The sequence below is a fragment of the Hydra viridissima genome, unplaced genomic scaffold (genome assembly GCF_058129835.1).
Source record: "Hydra viridissima isolate aposymbiotic clone 2 unplaced genomic scaffold, HvirCarnegie_v1 scaffold_14, whole genome shotgun sequence".
Lineage (NCBI taxonomy): Eukaryota > Metazoa > Cnidaria > Hydrozoa > Anthoathecata > Hydridae > Hydra > Hydra viridissima.
Genome location: NW_028324313.1, coordinates 6,014,344 through 6,036,503, shown reverse-complemented (window position 1 = coordinate 6,036,503; position 22,160 = coordinate 6,014,344). Strand labels below are relative to the sequence as shown.

The window sequence follows — 22,160 nt, the reverse complement described above, 5'->3', positions numbered from 1 at the left end:
ATTTCAAACTCAATTGTTTCCCATTACTATATGTTAGTAAAGACTATATTAATCAGAATTTTTTAACTGACACAAACTTCAACCTGGCGGTTAAATTTCATAGCAGTGCAAAAAACGGGGTTTTGTCGCCAATTCCGGCATTTGCCAGCCTCTCTGTTGATTGTCTTTGTCATTTTTGTGCTCAGCTTGATAGATTACAACAAAAAATGTCCAAAGGTACAAAGAAATCTCGGTGAAAGGCTCAAATTTGACGAAATAATCACAGAATTGACATTACAAGCAAATTCTAAGCATTTCTGTGCATTTGTCGCCAATTTCAGTACTTATCAGTGAAAAGCTTCCCACCCGGCACAAAGCCGTTTAAAAGATGTATTTTATAGGCATTTTTTTGGTTTTGAAGGCGTCTCCGTAGACGTCTAAAACGTGAGACGATTAGGCGCCTAATGAAAGTTTTATTTAAGAAGTCATTATATTGCATCTTTTAGAGCTCTTTTTCTTAGCTTGCCTGTAACCTTTTTTCTTTATGATCCTTTTTTATAACTATTATTAACTCAATATTAAGGAAAGGAAGTTAATAATAAGTTTCATTATTAATTGCTCTTCAATAATATCAAGTTAATAATAGTTAATGCATAGGAATATTTCATAAAATACATTCTTTGTGAATGTTATCATCTATTTGGAAAATAATAGTAAAACGCATATTTATTCATGTCATACATATTTATTTTTCAAATGCAAATAGTTTACAACCGTAATACATACTAAAATTCAAAGAGAAATGTGTTATTTTAACTATTCATTATTAGTAGAAAAATAGGACTAACACGGAACTTTATTTGTTCTTATATCAGTTAGATTATAGAGTTTCTTAAATAAAACTTTTAAATGGAAATGCAAAAGCACAAATATCAAGCATACTTATTTAAAACATTAACAAGAAATATTACTTCTATCCTACAAATACAGTGGCTGAAAAATATAAGTACGAATTGTTAAAATTTTAGGAGTTTCTACTTGTTCGAACCACATTCGTATTAAACTCCTCAAAGTAATGCGTTCAAATACAGTTCATAACATCTTTTTGGATTGATAAATTCTTTAGCTTAACTAATGCTCGAACGTGCAATAACGACTCTTTTAATAACGGAAACTTTTACAGCATCTGCAAAAATACGTAAACATTTTTAGTAAGTAAGAACAATTCAAACCTATAATAAAAAAAAAAAACTAAACAACTATATTTAAAGATAGTTAATAGTTACAAGATTGAATAATAAAAAGCATTTTTAAACACAATAAAAACACCCAACAACAACAACACTAATACAAAGAATTTAAAAAGTTTAACAAAAGCAATAAACAATAAAAGTAATAATCAATTACAAAAATGATAAGGGATAAAAGGAATTTTTTATTATAACAACATTAACTTAAAAGTGTAACAAAGATAATAAACAACAACAATAGTTAAAGTTGTTGCAAAATATAATAGAAATCTTAACTAACCTCATCAACAACAACAGCAACAACAACAACCACAACACCAACAACCATAACAACAACAACAACAACAACCACAGCAATAACAACAACAACAACTACAATAAAAACCCTGCCTGAAAAAAAAAAAAAAAAAACATAAAAGAAAATAAATAAATAAATGAAGTTTTAAAAACTGAAACAGATTATGAAAATAATACAGGTGAACAACTAAAAATTATAGAGAAAAATTTAAAGCTTGATGAAATTGTTAACAATAATAAAAGATATATGGTAAAAAAAAAAAAAAAAAATTAAAACAATAATGATAACAAAAAAATGTCAGAATGTTGTGGATCTTGTGCCCATAGAACGAAAATAAATGTATCTTTCCAGCCTTACATGAAGGTAGAGATGGAAGAGAGGGAATAATCTGGAGGAGAGGGATTATTGATTTGAATTAGGAGTTGAGACTAGCATCTAGGTGGTTGAAAAAGAAAAAAAAAAGCATAGCAGTTGCCAATGTGAATAAAGGAACAGAAAAAATGAAACTTTAAAAAAATGACACTTTAAAAACTTAAACAGATGATGAAAATAATATAGAAGAACAACTAAAAAACAATAAAAAAAAAAAAAAAATTTAAGCTTGATAGAAACATTAACAATGAGAAGTAATGATAAGTAATAAAAGATAGATAATAAAAAAACAAAAAAAATTAAAGATAAAACAATAATTAAGATAATAATAAAAGTGTCAGAATGTTGTGGATCTTGCTCCATAGGAGAAAAATAAATGTATCATTCTGGCCTCATTTGTGGCAAAGAGGCAGGGGAGGAGGAGAGAGGATAATCTGGATGAGAGGGATTGTTGATTTGAATGAGAAGTTGAAAACAGCGCTTTGTTGCTACAAAAATAAAGTCGCAGCAGCTCTGCTTGTATTAACAAAGTAACTGAACAATCATGTGTAGTTTATAAATATAAATCAAAACTATATAAATGTAATTAAACTAACAAACAACAGTAACTATAAATAATAGCAAGAGCTTTAAAATGTGATAAAAGTAATAAACAACAATAGTAATTAATACAAAAAAGCATCACAAAAATGATAAGCAATGACAATAATAAACAGCAAGAAAGGTTTTTACAATAAAAAAAAAATCTCAAATATTAGCAATATAAAGTAGTCAAAATTTATTTTTAAATTCAATAAGAGTTATTAAAGAGTAAATACAATAAGCAATAAATATTAAAAAAACATAGAAATATAATAAAAAGAACAACAACAATAATTAATAAAGAAGTAGTTAAAAAAAACTTTAAAACTTAACAATAATGATTAAAAACAAAAACATTAATACAAAGATTTTAAAATTATATCAAAAGCAATAAAAAATGAAGTTAACAAGCAATAATAAGTAAGAAAAAGAACTTAAAAATATAAACTAGTTAATTTTAAAATGTGATAAAAATACCAAACAATAACAATTATAAACAAAACTTAACTTCTTTGAGAGTACAGATAATAAATAACAACAACTACACAAGAAAATAAAATTGCAACAAAAGCAATAAACAATTCAAATAATAAACAATAGCAAATGAAGTGCTGCCAGCAAAAACTCCTTAAGTCCATTAAAAAAACAAAAACAAAAAACAAAAAACAGAGATAACTATGTCACTTCAATAATGAACTAATAAACTTTCATGTGTACCAGCTATTTTGAACAAAAAAAATATCTGAGCTGCATAAAAAATAGAATCAATTTCAATAAGGGATTTTACAAGTGACAAATAGATCTAATATTTTTGCCGAATACAAACAAGCTATCATGGCATCCAAAAGAAGAAAAAGAGTTGAAGAAAACTGGTGCAGAAATACAAATAAAAAGATAAAAAAAAAAAGTGAAGAAAATCTGTTCTACAATTATAATGATTAACAGTTATTATAATGGAAACTCTTAATTGGTAAAAGGAACAATACTACTGTATTAATAAGTTTAAACAAAGGATCAACACTTGTGATAATTGTAGCATGCTATTGATTAATCTTTCATTATTAATCTTTAGTGTTTGTAATGCCTATACATTTGTTTTGTTGAAGTTGTAACTACCATTAGTAGTCATTATAACTATATGATATTTCATGGTATTATTGTTTATTTTATTAAATTACAAACTATTTCATCCCTTACTTGAAATATGTTTGAAAAAAGATTAACATTTTAGCATAGAAAATACTATTTACTCTTTAATTTACTTATAGATACATTATAAATGACTTTAACTTAAGTAAATAAGTAAAATATAATAGTTCATAGATATATAATAAAATTTCAATTTAGGAATTCAGTTTGTTCATCTATTTTTAAGGACATATTTTCAATTAAAAAAATATTGAATGTATGTTTACATGTAATGATTATAAAACTAAAGTAATATTTTAAGTTACCTTAAAGAAATCATTAATTAATAATGTTTCAGTTTAGTCTAGTCTAGCTTTTTAAATTTAGTCTCTAAGTTGTAATAAAGTTGCATTTTAAATTCTTTTTAATGTATAAGTTAATAGCAAATTTGTTATAAATTAATGATAACTTTATCAAATTTATATTTAGATTACTCTTTTTAAAGCTAACTTTTGAAAGGAGGTATACTTCTAGCAAAAAACTTCACACTCCAACATGATATGCATATCTGAAAAGCACAGGTTTTCTATGATGAAACAAAAAAATATGAGTTGGACAAACAAGTCTTGTATTATGTACGAATTATCAAAAAGTAACAGCAGTCTTGTATTATGTACGAATTATCAAAAAGTAACTAACTACAAGTAAGCAACTAATGTTAGTGGAGTATATTACAAAAGACACATGGGTACACAATTTTGGTATCATTAACCTTGTTTCTCTTTAAAAACAACCTTCTATTGTAATGTAGAAAATGCTGCAGATTAAGAACCCAATGAAGTGATAACATTTTTAGATGATTATATTAAAGAAAACAAGAATGATAGAAAAGAGAAGATAACTCTGTTTGCCTAGAAGTGCTACAGTCAAAACAAAATATATCTTTGGCATTGTTTGGTTAACCTTTGTGCAATGGAGCTTTTCAAAGAAATAGTGATTAATTACCCTATTTCATAACGCTTATTAACTGATGCTTTGCAAGAATTGAATAAAGAAGAAAAAATTGGAGAAATAAGCAAACCATATGAATGGGTTAATATAATGAAATCTTGTAACAAAAAGAATCTATGCAAAGTTATCTTTGTTTTGTTTTTTAAAAATAAACTGTGAAATATTTTCTTTTTTCTTTTTAATTCAACATTTTGAAAGTTTTAATACTTAAAATATAGAAATGATATTTTGGTGCTTATCCTTTCTTTGTTTTTTGAACAAAAGTACTTGTTTAATAATTTAATTTTTAAAATAAACAATCAATACTATTGGTTCTTGCAACGAAATTCTGCATATTAAAAAATGCATGAAGGATTTTATAGTTATTAAATTCATCAACCATTTATTTTATATATTTAAACAATAAAGTTTAAGTTATTTTCTCTTTTTATATCTTTTTTACTATCTTTAGAAAAACAAAACAGACTTGTGAATTTCTTGACAAGAAAGTTTAAAAAATAAACAAAGCAGTGAACTTATTTTAGTTTATTACAAGTAATCTTAAAATGGTTACATCTCAAAATGAAAATAGTGTGACTAATGCAGTTTGTGCAGGCAGCATTTCAATTATAAATACAAAAAAGAGTTTAAAAACAAACAGTAAAAATGATAAACAGTTTAAAAAAAAATCCAATAATAAAAATAACAAAATTAAAAATAATTTTAAAAGAACAAATAATTCAGTTCTTTATTTCTTTAGTAAAAACATTACAAACTATACATTGCATTAGCTACCATTTCAGTTGTATCTTAGTCTAAAATAAAAGTATAATTACCAATTACAATTCTCCCAACATCAGACTGTTGACCGAAGTAAACTTTTTATTGGTTTTTTGTACCATCTTTTCGACCTGGCGCATTCTTTAGCTTAACCATTACACGTTTCTCTCATACTGGATTCTTTCATACCGCGAAATGTTATTTTCACAGCATCTTTAAGTAAATTAGACAAACAATTAAAGAAAGCAAAATATCTAAACTAATTTCAGTTACTCTTAACTTCTGTAAAGAATTTACCCACAAAATACTGCATTAGCTAATTTTCTAGATGTTTGTCAAACACACACACACAAAAGCATATTTACCAATTAACTCTCCATAACCCAGACTTTTCTAATGCTAACTTTCGGCCACCGCCTTACATGTTCATTTTACATTGCAGTTTCACAGAAAACATTCTGTCAATGATTTTTGAAGTTGCATCTTTGACATCTACACCCCCAATTTGAGAGAGCTGTTCTACCTGTATACAAAGACCAACTGCAAATTAGGAACTATCTTTAAAAAAAAAGTAGATTTTCTGTCCAATAATTGTTAAAAAAACAACAGTGGTGAAATTACCAAATTTTTTCTGTAGTTTTCATCCTTCAGTTGCTCTTCTGCTGCCTCAAACTCTTCTATGCTCAAAAAAACTGAGATTTGTTTGGTGTCATTATGGACATCACAAGTAATGCAACTGTTAATGTAATTCAGAAATATTTTAAATCTATTCTAAAACATTTTTGAAATACTAAAATGATCAATAAACTGTTGTTATGAAAAACATTTCAATGTAACCTAATTCTTAAATTCCCATATTGAATAAAAATAAAAATTGAGCAAGTTGAAACTGGTTAAGGGTGTTGTATTGTGCTAAAAGAAAGCAAATTGATTTTGAAAAACTTTAATTCTGCAGTTAAAAACTAAACAAATAAAAAAAAAACAAAAAAACAAAACAAATAAAACTAAACAAATTAAAAAAAAAACTAAACTAATAAAAAACAAAGAAAACTAAATAAATAAAAAACAAACAAAGAAACAACAACAACTAATGTACAAAAAAAAAAATTATTTTTGCTCTGATTCATACAAAAGAGGAAAATATACAAAACCATTATTAAAAGGCAATACTGAAACCTTCTTTACTCTTACAAGTTCAGTCTTAAGAACCAGAACCCTTTTGGATGTAAATGCCACTTTGTCAAACTTCTCAACAAAACCAATGTCAAAGATTTTAGAATCCACTGGGCTGGTATAAAAGCTTTTAGTATATTTCACCTTTAAACGATTACACAAGTAGTTATCATCTGCAAGATTTTCAACAATCACAAAAAAAGAGTTCTGATGGAGAAAACAAGAATCTCGAAAACTTACAGACAGGTGTGTACGCTTTGAAGTTTTAAATACAGTTCTGACATTTTGCAATTCAAACTGACGCTTTGCAACTTGTGATATTTGGTTGTTGCAGTTTCGAACTTCTTTCTTCAATGTTTGCAGAAAATTTTCAAAAGGGAAAGCAGACATTTCATAGAGTGAACAGTCTTGATTTTCAACATCATCTGAGAGATGAACCAAACTGTGAATGTTATAAACCACAAAGGTTTCACCATAAAAGGTTGCAGCGTTTTCTACAAAACACTTAAGCAAGTCCCTAGCATAAGATAAGTAATGACGCCTGAACTCGCTATTAGAACTCAACAAAATAGAAATAGAAACATGAAGCAAAAGAAAATGTTGATAAATGTCGCTTTGAAGCACAGCTTTCAACACCAGAGGACCAGTATAAAGTAAAAACTGCCTGAATTACGTCGCTTTCCATCTATTTAGCTCAGACAATGAACGTGGTTGGCGAGCAAAGTCAGAAGGTAACTTGCCATTTAAAGATAACAGTCTGTTAGAAACATCGCTTATTAAAAAGTTTGACAGCCTGCATACTCTTGGACCCTGAACTAAAAAAGTCAAAATTCTTTTTGTTGCTCCTAGACAAACTAAATGCATGTAATCTAAAACAAAGTCATTGATCAAAGATGCACCTAAACTTGAGAGAGGGGATACACCAACTTGATGACCATTTAAATACAACAGCTGATCAAAACATGCATTAGACCTTAACAGATATGAACTTTGGGGCTTGAACACCACGTGATGAGCAACATACTCACCAACAATCTCACAACGCTCACAAGCGTGCTTTGAGGTGTGTCCAACAACTTGTTTCAAAAACGCTCTAGCTGGAGCATCACAGATAAAAACACCAAGACCAAACTTTAAGTTTGTTTTGTTGAAGGTTATACCAGCTACACAGAGGTGCTTGACTTCTAGAACAAAGTCCTTCAAAAAATCATCTACAGGATGGGGCTTAGATTTCCCACAGTATAGTGCAACAATGAAAACATTAGAGTGAAACATACCCAAAATAGGCCACATTTGTACAAGTGATGATTTAAATAAAGGCAAACCGTCTATGCTGACATTTAACTTAATCTCAATAACATCAATCACATCCATTTCTTTTAAACATTGAATCAAATCTTCCTGAATTCCAAAGTAAGCATAGGAGCCACCGCAGATTTCTTGAGTACAGATTCGTCTGTGAGTCTTTAACAACGTTCTAGCATCCTTTTGTAAATTCTCATAACCATGTCTATTAAAAGCTCTAGACCTGCAGAACGCATTCTTATTCGTTACATTTAAAAATTCTCTTTCATTAAATACGTAACACAATATTACCGAATAATTTTCATAAAACAAACACAAACATCATGAGAAAATTGATAAACCGTAAATAACATAAATTTTTCAAAGAGATGCCAGCATGTGTAATAACAATTTCGTCACCCGGTCGTTCAAGCTAGCTAAAGCAACTCTGTAAAACAGCCAAACAAAAACTTACTCAAAAAAGCAAAACAAAAAACTTACACAGTTCCCTCCTGATACTTGCAGATTTTGAAACTTTTTTTCATTTAAGACTAAAAAAAAAAAAAACAACTATATAAGAAACCGGGGAGGGAGAAGGCAAAAGCTCTAGATCTGCAGTAGGCATTCTTATTTATCAATTTAAAAAATTATACCTTATTAAACAGTAACACAACATTTCCAAATCTCTTTCATAAAAAAAGCACAAACACCGTGAGAAAATTGATAAAACATAAACAATAAAAATTTTGTAAACTAAAACTAGCACGTCAAAGAAAATTATTGTCCCCCGGCCATTCAAGCTAGCTAAAGTAACTCTGTAAAACAGCCAAACAACTCAAAAAATCAAAACAAAAACTTTCTCAGTTTACTCCTGGCATTTGCAGATTTTGAAACTTGTATCACAGAAGCCCTTTTTATGTCAATTTTCAAAACCTGTTAACGTAGGTGTATTTCCCATAATTGGCTCATTAGGGCAAACCTCTTGTGGGAGGATAGACATTTGTGGCAGAGGCGAACTTCCAAGCTCATTGTTTGTCTTAACCAATAACACACCAGGAAACGGCCCACGTGAATGTACCAATTTTATTCTATGCACGCTTGATTCTCACAAACCTTGGAATTTTCGACATTCACGTGACCAAAGGGGAGGGGATTTTAACTCTCTCTTAACCCCTCTCGCTCCCCCTCACCCCTCTTACTAGAGGCCTATTCGTCGTGCAACCGGAATTTTTTGTGCAGGCCTATTTTTTTACGTTTTTAAAAGAGAAAATGCAATGTTGTTTATGATATATTGTGAATTGCTGTTGCATGACGTTGTAAATAAACTTGGATAATTTTAACGTGGAGTTTTAGAATTCGTTTAAAGCAAGTGACATACCGTGGTGTGACCAAACAAAGTCCTATGCTTTAAGAAAGTCCTAATTTAAGAAATGACAAATTTCGTATATATAAAAGAAACATTTGCGGAAAATAACTTTGCTGTTTTAACTAGATATCTAGTTAGATAAAATAACTAAATTTTCTTCTCTAAATGTTTATTTTATACATACGAAATTTGCCATTTCTTAAATTAGGACTTTCTTAAAGCATAGGACTTTGCTTGGTCACACCACGGTATATATATTTAAAAATTTCAGATTAAGTATTTATATCGTGCCAAAAAAACTGTTGTGTGTATGCTTGTCACAATAGTTATCAAAATGAACAAAATATATGTATCGAGTGAAGCTAGTAAAGTGTATCGGTGCATCATATTTTAAATTACAATGTTAAGCGTGAAAAATTGATAAAAGCCATTCCAATCTCTAATTCAGTTGTTACCATTAGCACTGTTATCTGTGAGTTACACTGGCCTCCAAAATTTGAAACACTTACAGTATGTGGAGGAAAACATCGACTTAAAAAAGCTCCATTTCCATGGCTGGGAGTACCCTTATCTCAGATTACAACTGCTGGTCCAACTCAAAGAACTACCATAATATCTTTAAGTGGCATTAAAAATACATAATATGATGAGTTTATGAAAATCTTCACTTTGAGACATTTCATAATGGAGTTAAGCGTAATGTTTCTATTTTAACAGTCGATCTAATGATAACTGTTGAAACCTGGTCAAAGTTTGATAAGATACTTGACTTTTATGTTCCTTGAAAATGGACAATAAAAAAAAAGGTAGTTTTGCAACATATTTTAGTTATGGGACAAAAAAATATTTGGAGATAAAATTTAAACATCAGACATAGTTATGTGCTCATTTGGCATATTTTTCATCATCAAGAGATGTAGGGCCGAGATCCACCACATTCTGACATTTTTTTAGTATCTTTATTATTGTTATATCTTAAAGTTCTTTTTATTTTTGTTATTTATCACTTACTATTTCTAATATTTTCATCAAGTTTTAAATTTTTTGTTTTTGATATTTTTACTTGTTCTTCTGTATTATTTTCATCATCTGTTTCAGTATTTAAAATTTCATTTATTATTACAATTTTTTTTTTTTTTTTTTTTTTTCTCCTTCTTCAAATATACAATTACTATGCTTTTTTTGTTGTTACAGGGCTTTTGTTGCTGTTGTTGTTAGTTAAGGTTTCTATTTCACTTTGATATATTTTAAACTATTGTTGTTGTTTTTTATCTTTGTTATACTTTTAAGCAGGCTTGCAGAGCCGGAGCCAGAGCCGAATCCGGGAGCCGATGATCCGATAGTTTTTGCAGGAGCCGGAGCCGGAGCCAGAGCCGAGAAAAACCAGTAGATCCCGACTCTCAAAAAAATTTTGAACTGAACAAAGTTTTTTTTTTTTTTAAATTTTAGAATAATTTTTGACACATTTTTTTGGCGACCTCTGCACTTCATTCAAGAAACTTAAAACTCAAAATTCTCTAAGTCTCTAACAAATCATTTCATATACAATAAGATGACTCACAAGTTTAGTCTAAAATGCCATCTTAAAAAAATGGCCGCCGCCATATATTTCCTTATATTGTATTTTTAAATTCTTATTCTTGTGAAATGAATGAAGTGCCATATTTATTCTTATCTTCTGTCATTTTTTTTTTTCATTTCAAAATTATTCAATGACCCAAAAATAATATTGTATTTTTCTTTTCTTCTCCTGCAATATTTATACTATAGAATCTCTTTAATTCGAATTTTATGGGGAAAAATTAAAGTTCGAATTAGACAGATTTTCGAATAATAGAAAGTTGGTTTTTCTTAAACGCATTTCACGGTGACTTTGCATTTAATCGAATTACGGAGGTTTTCGAATTAAGGAGATTCGAATTAGAGAGATTGTACTGTATAAAGTTGAATATATATTTGGAATTTTTGCGCGATTTCTGTTATTTGTAAATTGCAACTATGAGTGATAACGTAGAAGGCGAGAGGTTATATGATGAACTGAAATGGTTTGCTTATCGCGAAGAGAATGACGTGTTTTTTTGTCAAGTTGATATTAGTGTAGGGGAGGAAGTCGGCAAACTTTGCGGTGCAACATGCAAAATGCAGTACGAGGGAAAAGACAAACGGAAAAAAAAACCCACCGCCAACATGAAACGCCATTTTGTTAATAAACATTCGACACTTTTGACAAAAATTGTTGAGGCAAGAGAACAGAAACTAAAGAAAGAGAAGGCCGAAAAGGAAAAGAAACGCACCTCATCCGTTTTTGGAGGAAATCAGGGTTTGACTTGTGAGACGAGAAAAGTACAAGCACCCATCGATCGCTTTCTCAACAAAGTTACCATCATAATTTCAAAAGAGGACTTCAAGAAAGACATGAACATGACGATTCTTCAAAACGGCGTCCCCTTTAACGTATTCAGCAGTGAAGGAATCAAGATTTTGACTGGCGATTTGGCAAAACATTTTGGCTTGAAAGTCAACCGGGATTCTGCTCGAAGTCAAATCATGGCTTTGGCTCAACAAAAGCGGGCTGAGTTAAAAACCAATCTACAGGGAAAGCTGGTTTTTCTGAAAGTTGACGGAGCTTCAAGACATAATCGAAGCGTTCTTGGCGTAAATGTGCAGTTCTTCATGGATAGCGAAATCACTCTCAAAACTTTGGCAGCAGTTGACAATCATGCTAGACACAAGGCAAAAGAAATTCAAGAATCTCTTGAAGGCGTGCTGGAATCGTATGGCATCAGGAAAGAAAATGTCCTCGGAATTACGACTGATAACGGATCGAACATGGTGAAAATGGTTGGAGACTTTGGAAAGACAGATGAAGAAGGTGACGTCACTGACGAGTCTGCTGAAGAACTTGCTGGCGTTGAAATCGAAGAAGAACTTGAGGTTGAAGTTGAAGGTGATCTGCCGGATGCTTATATCACTGACGACGACGACGTGTTTGAACAGCAGAGGCCTTACTTCAACGAAATATCGAAAAACATGAACACCGTTAATCTGCAACGTTGTGGTGCTCACACCTTGCAGCTGGCTGTTAAAGACGGCTTGGAAAAACGAGGCATTAAGTCTCTGGTTGGCAAAGCTCGAGATGTAGCAAAAGCTTGTCGAACGTCGAAAGCAAATGAATTTTGCAAACAACACAAAACTAAAAAGGTGCATACAATATAATCGCAAATCGCAAAAAATAAAAATGTTTAAATGAATATTACTAAGAATCTGAACTTGAGTTTGAATTTAACATTTGTCAATTATGCGTTTTCAAATGTTGAAAACATTCAAATTTTAAAAAAATTACTCAAATTTCTCAAATTTACAGGTTGCAATAATGGACAATGCAACCAGATGGTCCAGTACATTCAACATGCTAAACCGACTTCTTGAGATGCGTGATGTCCTAAATGCACTGGAAGCGGAATTTAAAACCCGTGACTTTACGCTTCTAAATTACGAGTGGAAGCAAATAGAGGAACTTGCAAAAATTCTCGAGAAACCGGCAGTCGCAACTCAACAATTCCAGAGTCAAGATCTCACGCCTGGAAACTTTATTTACATTTGGGAAATTCTGAAGGAGAAGCTAGTTTCTAGTGAATTCAAGACGTCTGATTTTGGGAAGAGTATCAGGGATTCAATGGTTCATCGGGAATCACTTTTGTTCAATAATCCCTTTTTTTGTGCTGCTGTCTTTGTAGATGTGCAATATCAATGCCTTCTTGGAAAAGAGCAACAGGTTTTTATCTCAGTTTTCAATCTATCAATTTTTTAAACGAAAATTGGAATTTGAAGTTACGTACTTTTAATGAAATTCAAAGTACTGTGTCATTTAACTTTACTTTTTGACATTCAACTTTCCTCACTGCAAGAATAAGATAGATTATAACTTGTTTGAAATTTAAAAACATTAAAAATACTTTACAATATTTCAGTTGATTGCTGAAGACACTCTGTGGAAGATCCAGAAAAAGCTCATTGAGTAAAAGAAGTTTGAAATCGAGAGGAAATTGGTTGTCATGGAAATGACTCTAGCGAGAGTACTGGAAGCGGATCGGAAAATGAAGAAGAATCCGAGGAAATGAGTCCCAGAAAAAGGGTGCGAATTCGAATGGAAAGTGCTTGGAAGCAAAAAAGCGAACAGTGAAGACAAGACGTTGTTAGTCATAAACGATTAGAGGAAAAAGAATTCCGAGAGGCTATTCAAAGTTTGCCAAAGCTTGCTCAACAGATCATGAAGAAAAAGGATGATGGAAATTCGAAGTGCGAAACTGTTTTGGACGGAATAAAGCTGTTTCCCGAGTTGATCCAGAAAGCATGCCAGATTGCTTCTGCTCTTCCTATGACGCAAGTCAGCGTGGAGCGGGTGTTTTCTGGCCTAAAGTTTCTGACTCCAGACCAAAGAAGTCATATGGAATCGGAAATGATTGATATCATGGTTTTTCTTCGAATGAATAAAAAGTACATCTGACTTTTGAAATCCAAGATAACTTAAAAACGTCTACAAAACGCAAGTTAAATAATCGTCTTCACGAACACCAAACGAAGATCTCTATAAGAAGTCTAGAATGCGCTTGTGCCGGCGGGGTTGATGCCATTGGCCATATTTTTGCTCCGCCTGATAGGTTAAAACAAAAAAAGAGCAAGATATTCAAAAGAGCTCGGTGAAAGTGGCTGTAATTTAGAAAGTTGGCCCAAGATCGATAGATTTGTGTAATAACAGACCAAAACACGAAGTTCTGTCGACGATTCCAGCATTTGCCAGCCTCTCTGTTGATTGTCTTTGTCATTTTTGTCCTAAGCCTGATAGATTACAACAAAAAAAGTCAAAAGGTTCAAAGAAATATTGGCGAAAGGCTCAAATTTGACGAAATAATCAGAAAATTGACATTAAAGCAAATTCTTAGCATATCGGTACATTTGTCGCCAAATTCCGTACTTATCAGAGAATAGCTTGATGCCCTTGGCCATTTTTTTGCTCAGCCTGACAGGATACAACAAAATATGGCCAAGGGATACAATGGGAGTCGGTGAAAGCCTCGAATTTGGCTACATTTGGCCCAAATTTCGACGTTTTGTAAGGAAATTGAGCCAAAAACGGGGTTTTGTCGCCAAATGGCGGTACTTGCCAGCCTCTCTGTTGATTGTCTTTGTCATTTTCGTGCTCAGCCTGAAAGGATACAACAAAATATGGCCAAGGGATCAAATGGGAGTCTGTGAAAGCCTCGAATTTGGCCACATTTGGCACTAATTTCGACGTTTTGACTAGAAATTGAGCCAAAAACGGGGTTTTGTCGCCAAATGCGGTATTTGCAAGCCTTTCTGTTAACTTTCTTTGTCATTTTCGTGCTCAGCCTGATAGGTTACAACAGAATATGTCCAAAGGCTCCGAGAAATCTCGGTGAAAGGCTACATTTTGACGAAATAATCACAGAATAGACATTACAAACTAATTCTAAGCATTTTTGTGCATTTGTCGCAAATATCGGTACTTACCACTGAATTGCTTGATGCCCTTGCGCACTTTCGTGCTCAGCCTGACAGGATACAACAAAATAGGGCCAAGGGACCAAGAGGAGTCTGTGAAAGCCTCGAATTTGGCCACATAGGGCCCAAATATCGACGTTTTTGTATGGAAATTGAGCCAAAAACGGGGTTTTGTCGCCAAATCCGGTGTTTGCCAGCCTCTCTGTTGATTGTCTTTGTCATTTTCGTGCTCAGCCTGACAGGATACAACAAAATAGGGCCAAGGGATCCAAGAGGAGTCGGTGAAAGGCTCCAATTTGTCGAAATAATCACAGATTTGACATTACAAGCAAATTCTAAGCATTTCTGTGCATTTGTCGCAAAAATCGGTACTTACCACTGAATTGCTTGATGCCCTTGGGCATTTTTTTGCTCAGCCTGACAGGATACAACAAAATATGGCCAAGGGATACAATGGGAGTCGGTGAAAGCCTCGAATTTGGCCACATTTGGCCCAAATTTCGACGTTTTGTATGGAAATTGAGCTAAAAACGGGGTTTTGTCGCCAAATGCGGTACTTGCCAGCCTCTCTGTTGATTGTCTTTGTCATTTTCGTGCTCAGCCTGACAGGATACAACAAAATAGGGCCAAGGGATCCAAGAGGAGTCGGTGAAAGCCTCGAATTTGGCCACATTTGGCCCAAATTTCGACGTTTTTGTATGGAAATTGAGCCAAAAACGGGGTTTTGTCGCCAAATCCGGTGTTTGCCAGCCTCTCTGTTGATTGTCTTTGTCATTTTCGTGCTCAGCCTGATAGGTTACAACAGAATATGTCCAAAGGCTCCAAGAAATCTCGGTGAAAGGCTCCAATTTGACGAAATAATCACAGAATTGACATTACAAGCAAATTCTAAGCATTTCTGTGCATTTGTCGCAAAAATCGGTACTTACCACTGAATTGCTTGATGCCCTTGGGCATTTTTTTGCTCAGCCTGACAGGATACAACAAAATATGGCCAAGGGATACAATGGGAGTCGGTGAAAGCCTCGAACTTGGCCACATTTGGCTCAAATTTCGACGTTTTGTATGGAAATTGAGCTAAAAACGGAGTTTTGTCGCCAAATGCGGTACTTGCCAGCCTCTCTGTTGATTGTCTTTGTCATTTTCGTGCTCAGCCTGACAGGATACAACAAAATAGGGCCAAGGGATCCAAGAGGAGTCGGTGAAAGCCTCGAATTTGGCCACATTTGGCCTAAATTTCGACGTTTTTGTATTGAAATTGAGCCAAAAACGGGGTTTTGTCGCCAAATCAGGTAATTGCCAGCCTCTCTGTTGATTGTCTTTGTCATTTTCGTGCTCAGCCTGATAGGTTACAACAGAATATGTCCAAAGGCTACAAGAAATCTCGGTGAAAGGCTCCAATTTGACGAAATAATCACAGAATTGACATTACAAGCAAATTCTAAGCATTTCTGTGCATTTGTCGCAAAAATCGGTACTTACCACTGAATTGCTTGATGCCCTTGGGCATTTTTTTGCTCAGCCTGACAAGATACAACAAAATATGGCCAAGGGATACAATGGGAGTCGGTGAAAGCCTCGAATTCGGCCACATTTGGCCAAAATTTCGACGTTTTGTATGGAAATTGAGCCAAAAACGGGGTTTTGTCGCCAAATGCGGTACTTGCCAGCCTCTCTGTTGATTGTCTTTGTCATTTTCGTGCTCAGCCTGATAGGTTACAACAGAATATGTCCAAAGGCTCCAAGAAATCTCGGTGAAAGGCTCCAATTTGACGAAATAATCACAGAATTGACATTACAAGCAAATTCTAAGCATTTCTGTGCATTTGTCGCAAAAATCGGTACTTACCACTGAATTGCTTGATGCCCTTGGGCATTTTTTTGCTCAGCCTGACAGGATACAACAAAATATGGCCAAGGGATACAATGGGAGTCGGTGAAAGCCTCGAATTTGGCCACATTTGGCCCAAATTTCGACGTTTTGTATGGAAATTGAGCCAAAAACGGGGTTTTGTCGCCAAATGCGGTACTTGCCAGCCTCTCTGTTGATTGTCTTTGTCATTTTCGTGCTCAGCCTGACAGGATACAACAAAATAGGGCCAAGGGATCCAAGAAATCTCGGTGAAAGGCTCCAATTTGACGAAATAATCACAGAATTGACATTACAAGCAAATTCTAAGCATTTCTGTGCATTTGTCGCAAAAATCGGTACTTACCACTGAATTGCTTGATGCCCTTGGGCATTTTTTTGCTCAGCCTGACAGGATACAACAAAATATGGCCAAGGGATACAATGGGAGTCGGTGAAAGCCTCGAATTTGGCCACATTTGGCCCAAATTTCGACGTTTTGTATGGAAATTGAGCCAAAAACGGGGTTTTGTCGCCAAATGCGGTACTTGCCAGCCTCTCTGTTGATTGTCTTTGTCATTTTCGTGCTCAGCCTGACAGGATACAACAAAATAGGGCCAAGGGATCCAAGAGGAGTCGGTGAAAGCCTCGAATTTGGCCACATTTGGCCTAAATTTCGACGATTTTGTATTGAAATTTAGCCAAAAACGGGGTTTTGTCGCCAAATCAGGTAATTGCCAGCCTCTTTGTTGATTGTCTTTGTCATTTTCGTGCTCAGCCTGATAGGTTACAACAGAATATGTCCAAAGGCTACAAGAAATCTCGGTGAAAGGCTCCAATTTGACGAAATAATCACAGAATTGACATTACAAGCAAATTCTAAGCATTTCTGTGCATTTGTCGCAAAAATCGGTACTTACCACTGAATTGCTTGATGCCCTTGGGCATTTTTTTGCTCAGCCTGACAGGATACAACAAAATATGGCCAAGGGATACAATGGGAGTCGGTGAAAGCCTCGAATTTGGCCACATTTGGCCCAAATTTCGACGTTTTGTATGGAAATTGAGCCAAAAACGGGGTTTTGTCGCCAAATGCGGTACTTGCCAGCCTCTCTGTTGATTGTCTTTGTCATTTTCGTGCTCAGCCTGACAGGATACAACAAAATAGGGCCAAGGGATCCAAGAGGAGTCGGTGAAAGCCTCGAATTTGGCCACATTTGGCCCAAATTTCGACGTTTTTGTATGGAAATTGAGCCAAAAACGGGGTTTTGTCGCCAAATCCGGTGTTTGCCAGCCTCTCTGTTGATTGTCTTTGTCATTTTCGTGCTCAGCCTGATAGGTTACAACAGAATATGTCCAAAGGCTCCAAGAAATCTCGGTGAAAGGCTCCAATTTGACGAAATAATCACAGAATTGACATTACAAGCAAATTCTAAGCATTTCTGTGCATTTGTCGCAAAAATCGGTACTTACCACTGAATTGCTTGATGCCCTTGGGCATTTTTTTGCTCAGCCTGACAGGATACAACAAAATATGGCCAAGGGATACAATGGGAGTCGGTGAAAGCCTCGAATTTGGCCACATTTGGCCCAAATTTCGACGTTTTGTATGGAAATTGAGCCAAAAACGGGGTTTTGTCGCCAAATGCGGTACTTGCCAGCCTCTCTGTTGATTGTCTTTGTCATTTTCGTGCTCAGCCTGACAGGATACAACAAAATAGGGCCAAGGGATCCAAGAGGAGTCGGTGAAAGCCTCGAATTTGGCCACATTTGGCCCAAATTTCGACGTTTTTGTATGGAAATTGAGCCAAAAACGGGGTTTTGTCGCCAAATCCGGTGTTTGCCAGCCTCTCTGTTGATTGTCTTTGTCATTTTCGTGCTCAGCCTGATAGGTTACAACAGAATATGTCCAAAGGCTCCAAGAAATCTCGGTGAAAGGCTCCAATTTGACGAAATAATCACAGAATTGACATTACAAGCAAATTCTAAGCATTTCTGTGCATTTGTCGCAAAAATCGGTACTTACCACTGAATTGCTTGATGCCCTTGGGCATTTTTTTGCTCAGCCTGACAGGATACAACAAAATATGGCCAAGGGATACAATGGGAGTCGGTGAAAGCCTCGAATTTGGCCACATTTGGCCCAAATTTCGACGTTTTGTATGGAAATTGAGCCAAAAACGGGGTTTTGTCGCCAAATGCGGTACTTGCCAGCCTCTCTGTTGATTGTCTTTGTCATTTTCGTGCTCAGCATGACAGGATACAACAAAATAGGGCCAAGGGATCCAAGAGGAGTCGGTGAAAGCCTCGAATTTGGCCACATTTGGCCCAAATTTCGACGTTTTTGTATGGAAATTGAGCCAAAAACGGGGTTTTGTCGCCAAATCCGGTGTTTGCCAGCCTCTCTGTTGATTGTCTTTGTCATTTTCGTGCTCAGCCTGATAGGTTACAACAGAATATGTCCAAAGGCTCCAAGAAATCTCGGTGAAAGGCTCCAATTTGACGAAATAATCACAGAATTGACATTACAAGCAAATTCTAAGCATTTCTGTGCATTTGTCGCAAAAATCGGTACTTACCACTGAATTGCTTGATGCCCTTGGGCATTTTTTTGCTCAGCCTGACAGGATACAACAAAATATGGCCAAGGGATACAATGGGAGTCGGTGAAAGCCTCGAATTTGGCCACATTTGGCCCAAATTTCGACGTTTTGTATGGAAATTGAGCCAAAAACGGGGTTTTGTCGCCAAATGCGGTACTTGCCAGCCTCTCTGTTGATTGTCTTTGTCATTTTCGTGCTCAGCCTGACAGGATACAACAAAATAGGGCCAAGGGATCCAAGAGGAGTCGGTGAAAGCCTCGAATTTGGCCACATTTGGCCCAAATTTCGACGTTTTTGTATGGAAATTGAGCCAAAAACGGGGTTTTGTCGCCAAATCCGGTGTTTGCCAGCCTCTCTGTTGATTGTCTTTGTCATTTTCGTGCTCAGCCTGACAGGATACAACAAAATAGGGCCAAGGGATCCAAGAGGAGTCGGTGAAAGCCTGAAAAACGGGGTTTTGTCGCCAAATCCGGTGTTTGCCAGCCTCTCTGTTGATTGTCTTTGTCATTTTCGTGCTCAGCCTGATAGGTTACAACAGAATATGTCCAAAGGCTCCAAGAAATCTCGGTGAAAGGCTCCAATTTGACGAAATAATCACAGAATTGACATTACAAGCAAATTCTAAGCATTTCTGTGCATTTGTCTCAAAAATCGGTACTTACCACTGAATTGCTTGATGCCCTTGGGCATTTTTTTGCTCAGCCTGACAGGATACAACAAAATATGGCCAAGGGATACAATGGGAGTCGGTGAAAGCCTCGAATTTGGCCACATTTGGCCCAAATTTCGACGTTTTGTATGGAAATTGAGCCAAAAACGGGGTTTTGTCGCCAAATGCGGTACTTGCCAGCCTCTCTGTTGATTGTCTTTGTCATTTTCGTGCTCAGCCTGACAGGATACAACAAAATAGGGCCAAGGGATCCAAGAGGAGTTGGTGAAAGCCTCGAATTTGGCCACATTTGGCCCAAATTTCGACGTTTTTGTATGGAAATTGAGCCAAAAACGGGGTTTTGTCGCCAAATCCGGTGTTTGCCAGCCTCTCTGTTGATTGTCTTTGTCATTTTCGTGCTCAGCCTGATAGGTTACAACAGAATATGTCCAAAGGCTCCAAGAAATCTCGGTGAAAGGCTCCAATTTGACGAAATAATCACAGAATTGACATTACAAGCAAATTCTAAGCATTTCTGTGCATTTGTCGCAAAAATCGGTACTTACCACTGAATTGCTTGATGCCCTTGGGCATTTTTTTGCTCAGCCTGACAGGATACAACAAAATATGGCCAAGGGATACAATGGGAGTCGGTGAAAGCCTCGAATTTGGCCACATTTGGCCCAAATTTCGACGTTTTGTATGGAAATTGAGCCAAAAACGGGGTTTTGTCGCCAAATGCGGTACTTGCCAGCCTCTCTGTTGATTGTCTTTGTCATTTTCGTGCTCAGCCTGACAGGATACAACAAAATAGGGCCAAGGGATCCAAGAGGAGTCGGTGAAAGCCTCGAATTTGGCCACATTTGGCCCAAATTTCGACGTTTTTGTATGGAAATTGAGCCAAAAACGGGGTTTTGTCGCCAAATCCGGTGTTTGCCAGCCTCTCTGTTGATTGTCTTTGTCATTTTCGTGCTCAGCCTGATAGGTTACAACAGAATATGTCCAAAGGCTCCAAGAAATCTCGGTGAAAGGCTCCAATTTGACGAAATATTCACAGAATTGACATTACAAGCAAATTCTAAGCATTTCTGTGCATTTGTCGCAAAAATCGGTACTTACCACTGAATTGCTTGATGCCCTTGGGCATTTTTTTGCTCAGCCTGACAGGATACAACAAAATATGGCCAAGAGATACAATGGGAGTCGGTGAAAGCCTCGAATTCGGCCACATTTGGCCCAAATTTCGACGTTTTGTATGGAAATTGAGCCAAAAACGGGGTTTTGTCGCCAAATGCGGTACTTGCCAGCCTCTCTGTTGATTGTCTTTGTCATTTTCGTGCTCAGCCTGACAGGATACAACAAAATAGGGCCAAGGGATCCAAGAGGAGTCGGTGAAAGCCTCGAATTTGGCCACATTTGGCCCAAATTTCGACGTTTTTGTATGGAAATTGAGCCAAAAACGGGGTTTTGTCGCCAAATCCGGTGTTTGCCAGCCTCTCTGTTGATTGTCTTTGTCATTTTCGTGCTCAGCCTGATAGGTTACAACAGAATATGTCCAAAGGCTCCAAGAAATCTCGGTGAAAGGCTCCAATTTGACGAAATAATCACAGAATTGACATTACAAGCAAATTCTAAGCATTTCTGTGCATTTGTCGCAAAAATCGGTACTTACCACTGAATTGCTTGATGCCCTTGGGCATTTTTTTGCTCAGCCTGACAGGATACAACAAAATATGGCCAAGGGATACAATGGGAGTCGGTGAAAGCCTCGAATTTGGCCACATTTGGCCCAAATTTCGACGTTTTGTATGGAAATTGAGCCAAAAACGGGGTTTTGTCGCCAAATGCGGTACTTGCCAGCCTCTCTGTTGATTGTCTTTGTCATTTTCGTGCTCAGCCTGACAGGATACAACAAAATAGGGCCAAGGGATCCAAGAGGAGTCGGTGAAAGCCTCGAATTTGGCCACATTTGGCCCAAATTTCGACGTTTTTGTATGGAAATTGAGCCAAAAACGGGGTTTTGTCGCCAAATCCGGTGTTTGCCAGCCTCTCTGTTGATTGTCTTTGTCATTTTCGTGCTCAGCCTGATAGGTTACAACAGAATATGTCCAAAGGCTCCAAGAAATCTCGGTGAAAGGCTCCAATTTGACGAAATAATCACAGAATTGACATTACAAGCAAATTCTAAGCATTTCTGTGCATTTGTCGCAAAAATCGGTACTTACCACTGAATTGCTTGATGCCCTTGGGCATTTTTTTGCTCAGCCTGACAGGATACAACAAAATATGGCCAAGGGATACAATGGGAGTCGGTGAAAGCCTCGAATTCGGCCA

General features: G+C 35.5%; 1 protein-coding gene across 2 annotated transcripts; it reads right to left on the bottom strand.

Annotated features, from left to right (window-relative positions):
* Positions 1–1,081: 1,081 nt before the first annotated feature.
* Positions 1,082–8,857, bottom strand: LOC149879051 (uncharacterized). 2 transcript variants are annotated; one of them, XR_016446948.1, is made up of 6 exons: positions 8,490–8,833; positions 8,338–8,387; positions 6,001–6,150; positions 5,745–5,902; positions 5,436–5,592; positions 1,082–1,165 (listed from the first exon to the last, which is right to left on the bottom strand). XR_016446948.1 is itself a non-coding variant. In XM_090071921.1 (2 exons), the coding sequence occupies exon 2, from the start codon at positions 7,924–7,926 to the stop codon at positions 7,222–7,224; it is 705 nt and encodes a 234-aa protein (XP_089928047.1). In that variant the 5' UTR covers positions 7,927–8,387; positions 8,490–8,857; the 3' UTR covers positions 6,471–7,221. The 2 variants fall into 2 exon arrangements, 1 of the variants encoding a protein (XP_089928047.1); XM_090071921.1 differs by lacking the exons at positions 1,082–1,165; positions 5,436–5,592; positions 5,745–5,902; positions 6,001–6,150 and having other exon boundaries at positions 6,471–8,387; positions 8,490–8,857.
* Between the last annotated feature and the right edge of the window lie 13,303 nt (positions 8,858–22,160).

What these genes read in the sequence shown, in the direction of transcription:
- LOC149879051 (XM_090071921.1), bottom strand. Translation starts at nt 7,926, where the DNA reads ATGGATGTGATTGATGTTATTGAGATTAAGTTAAATGTCAGCATAGAC.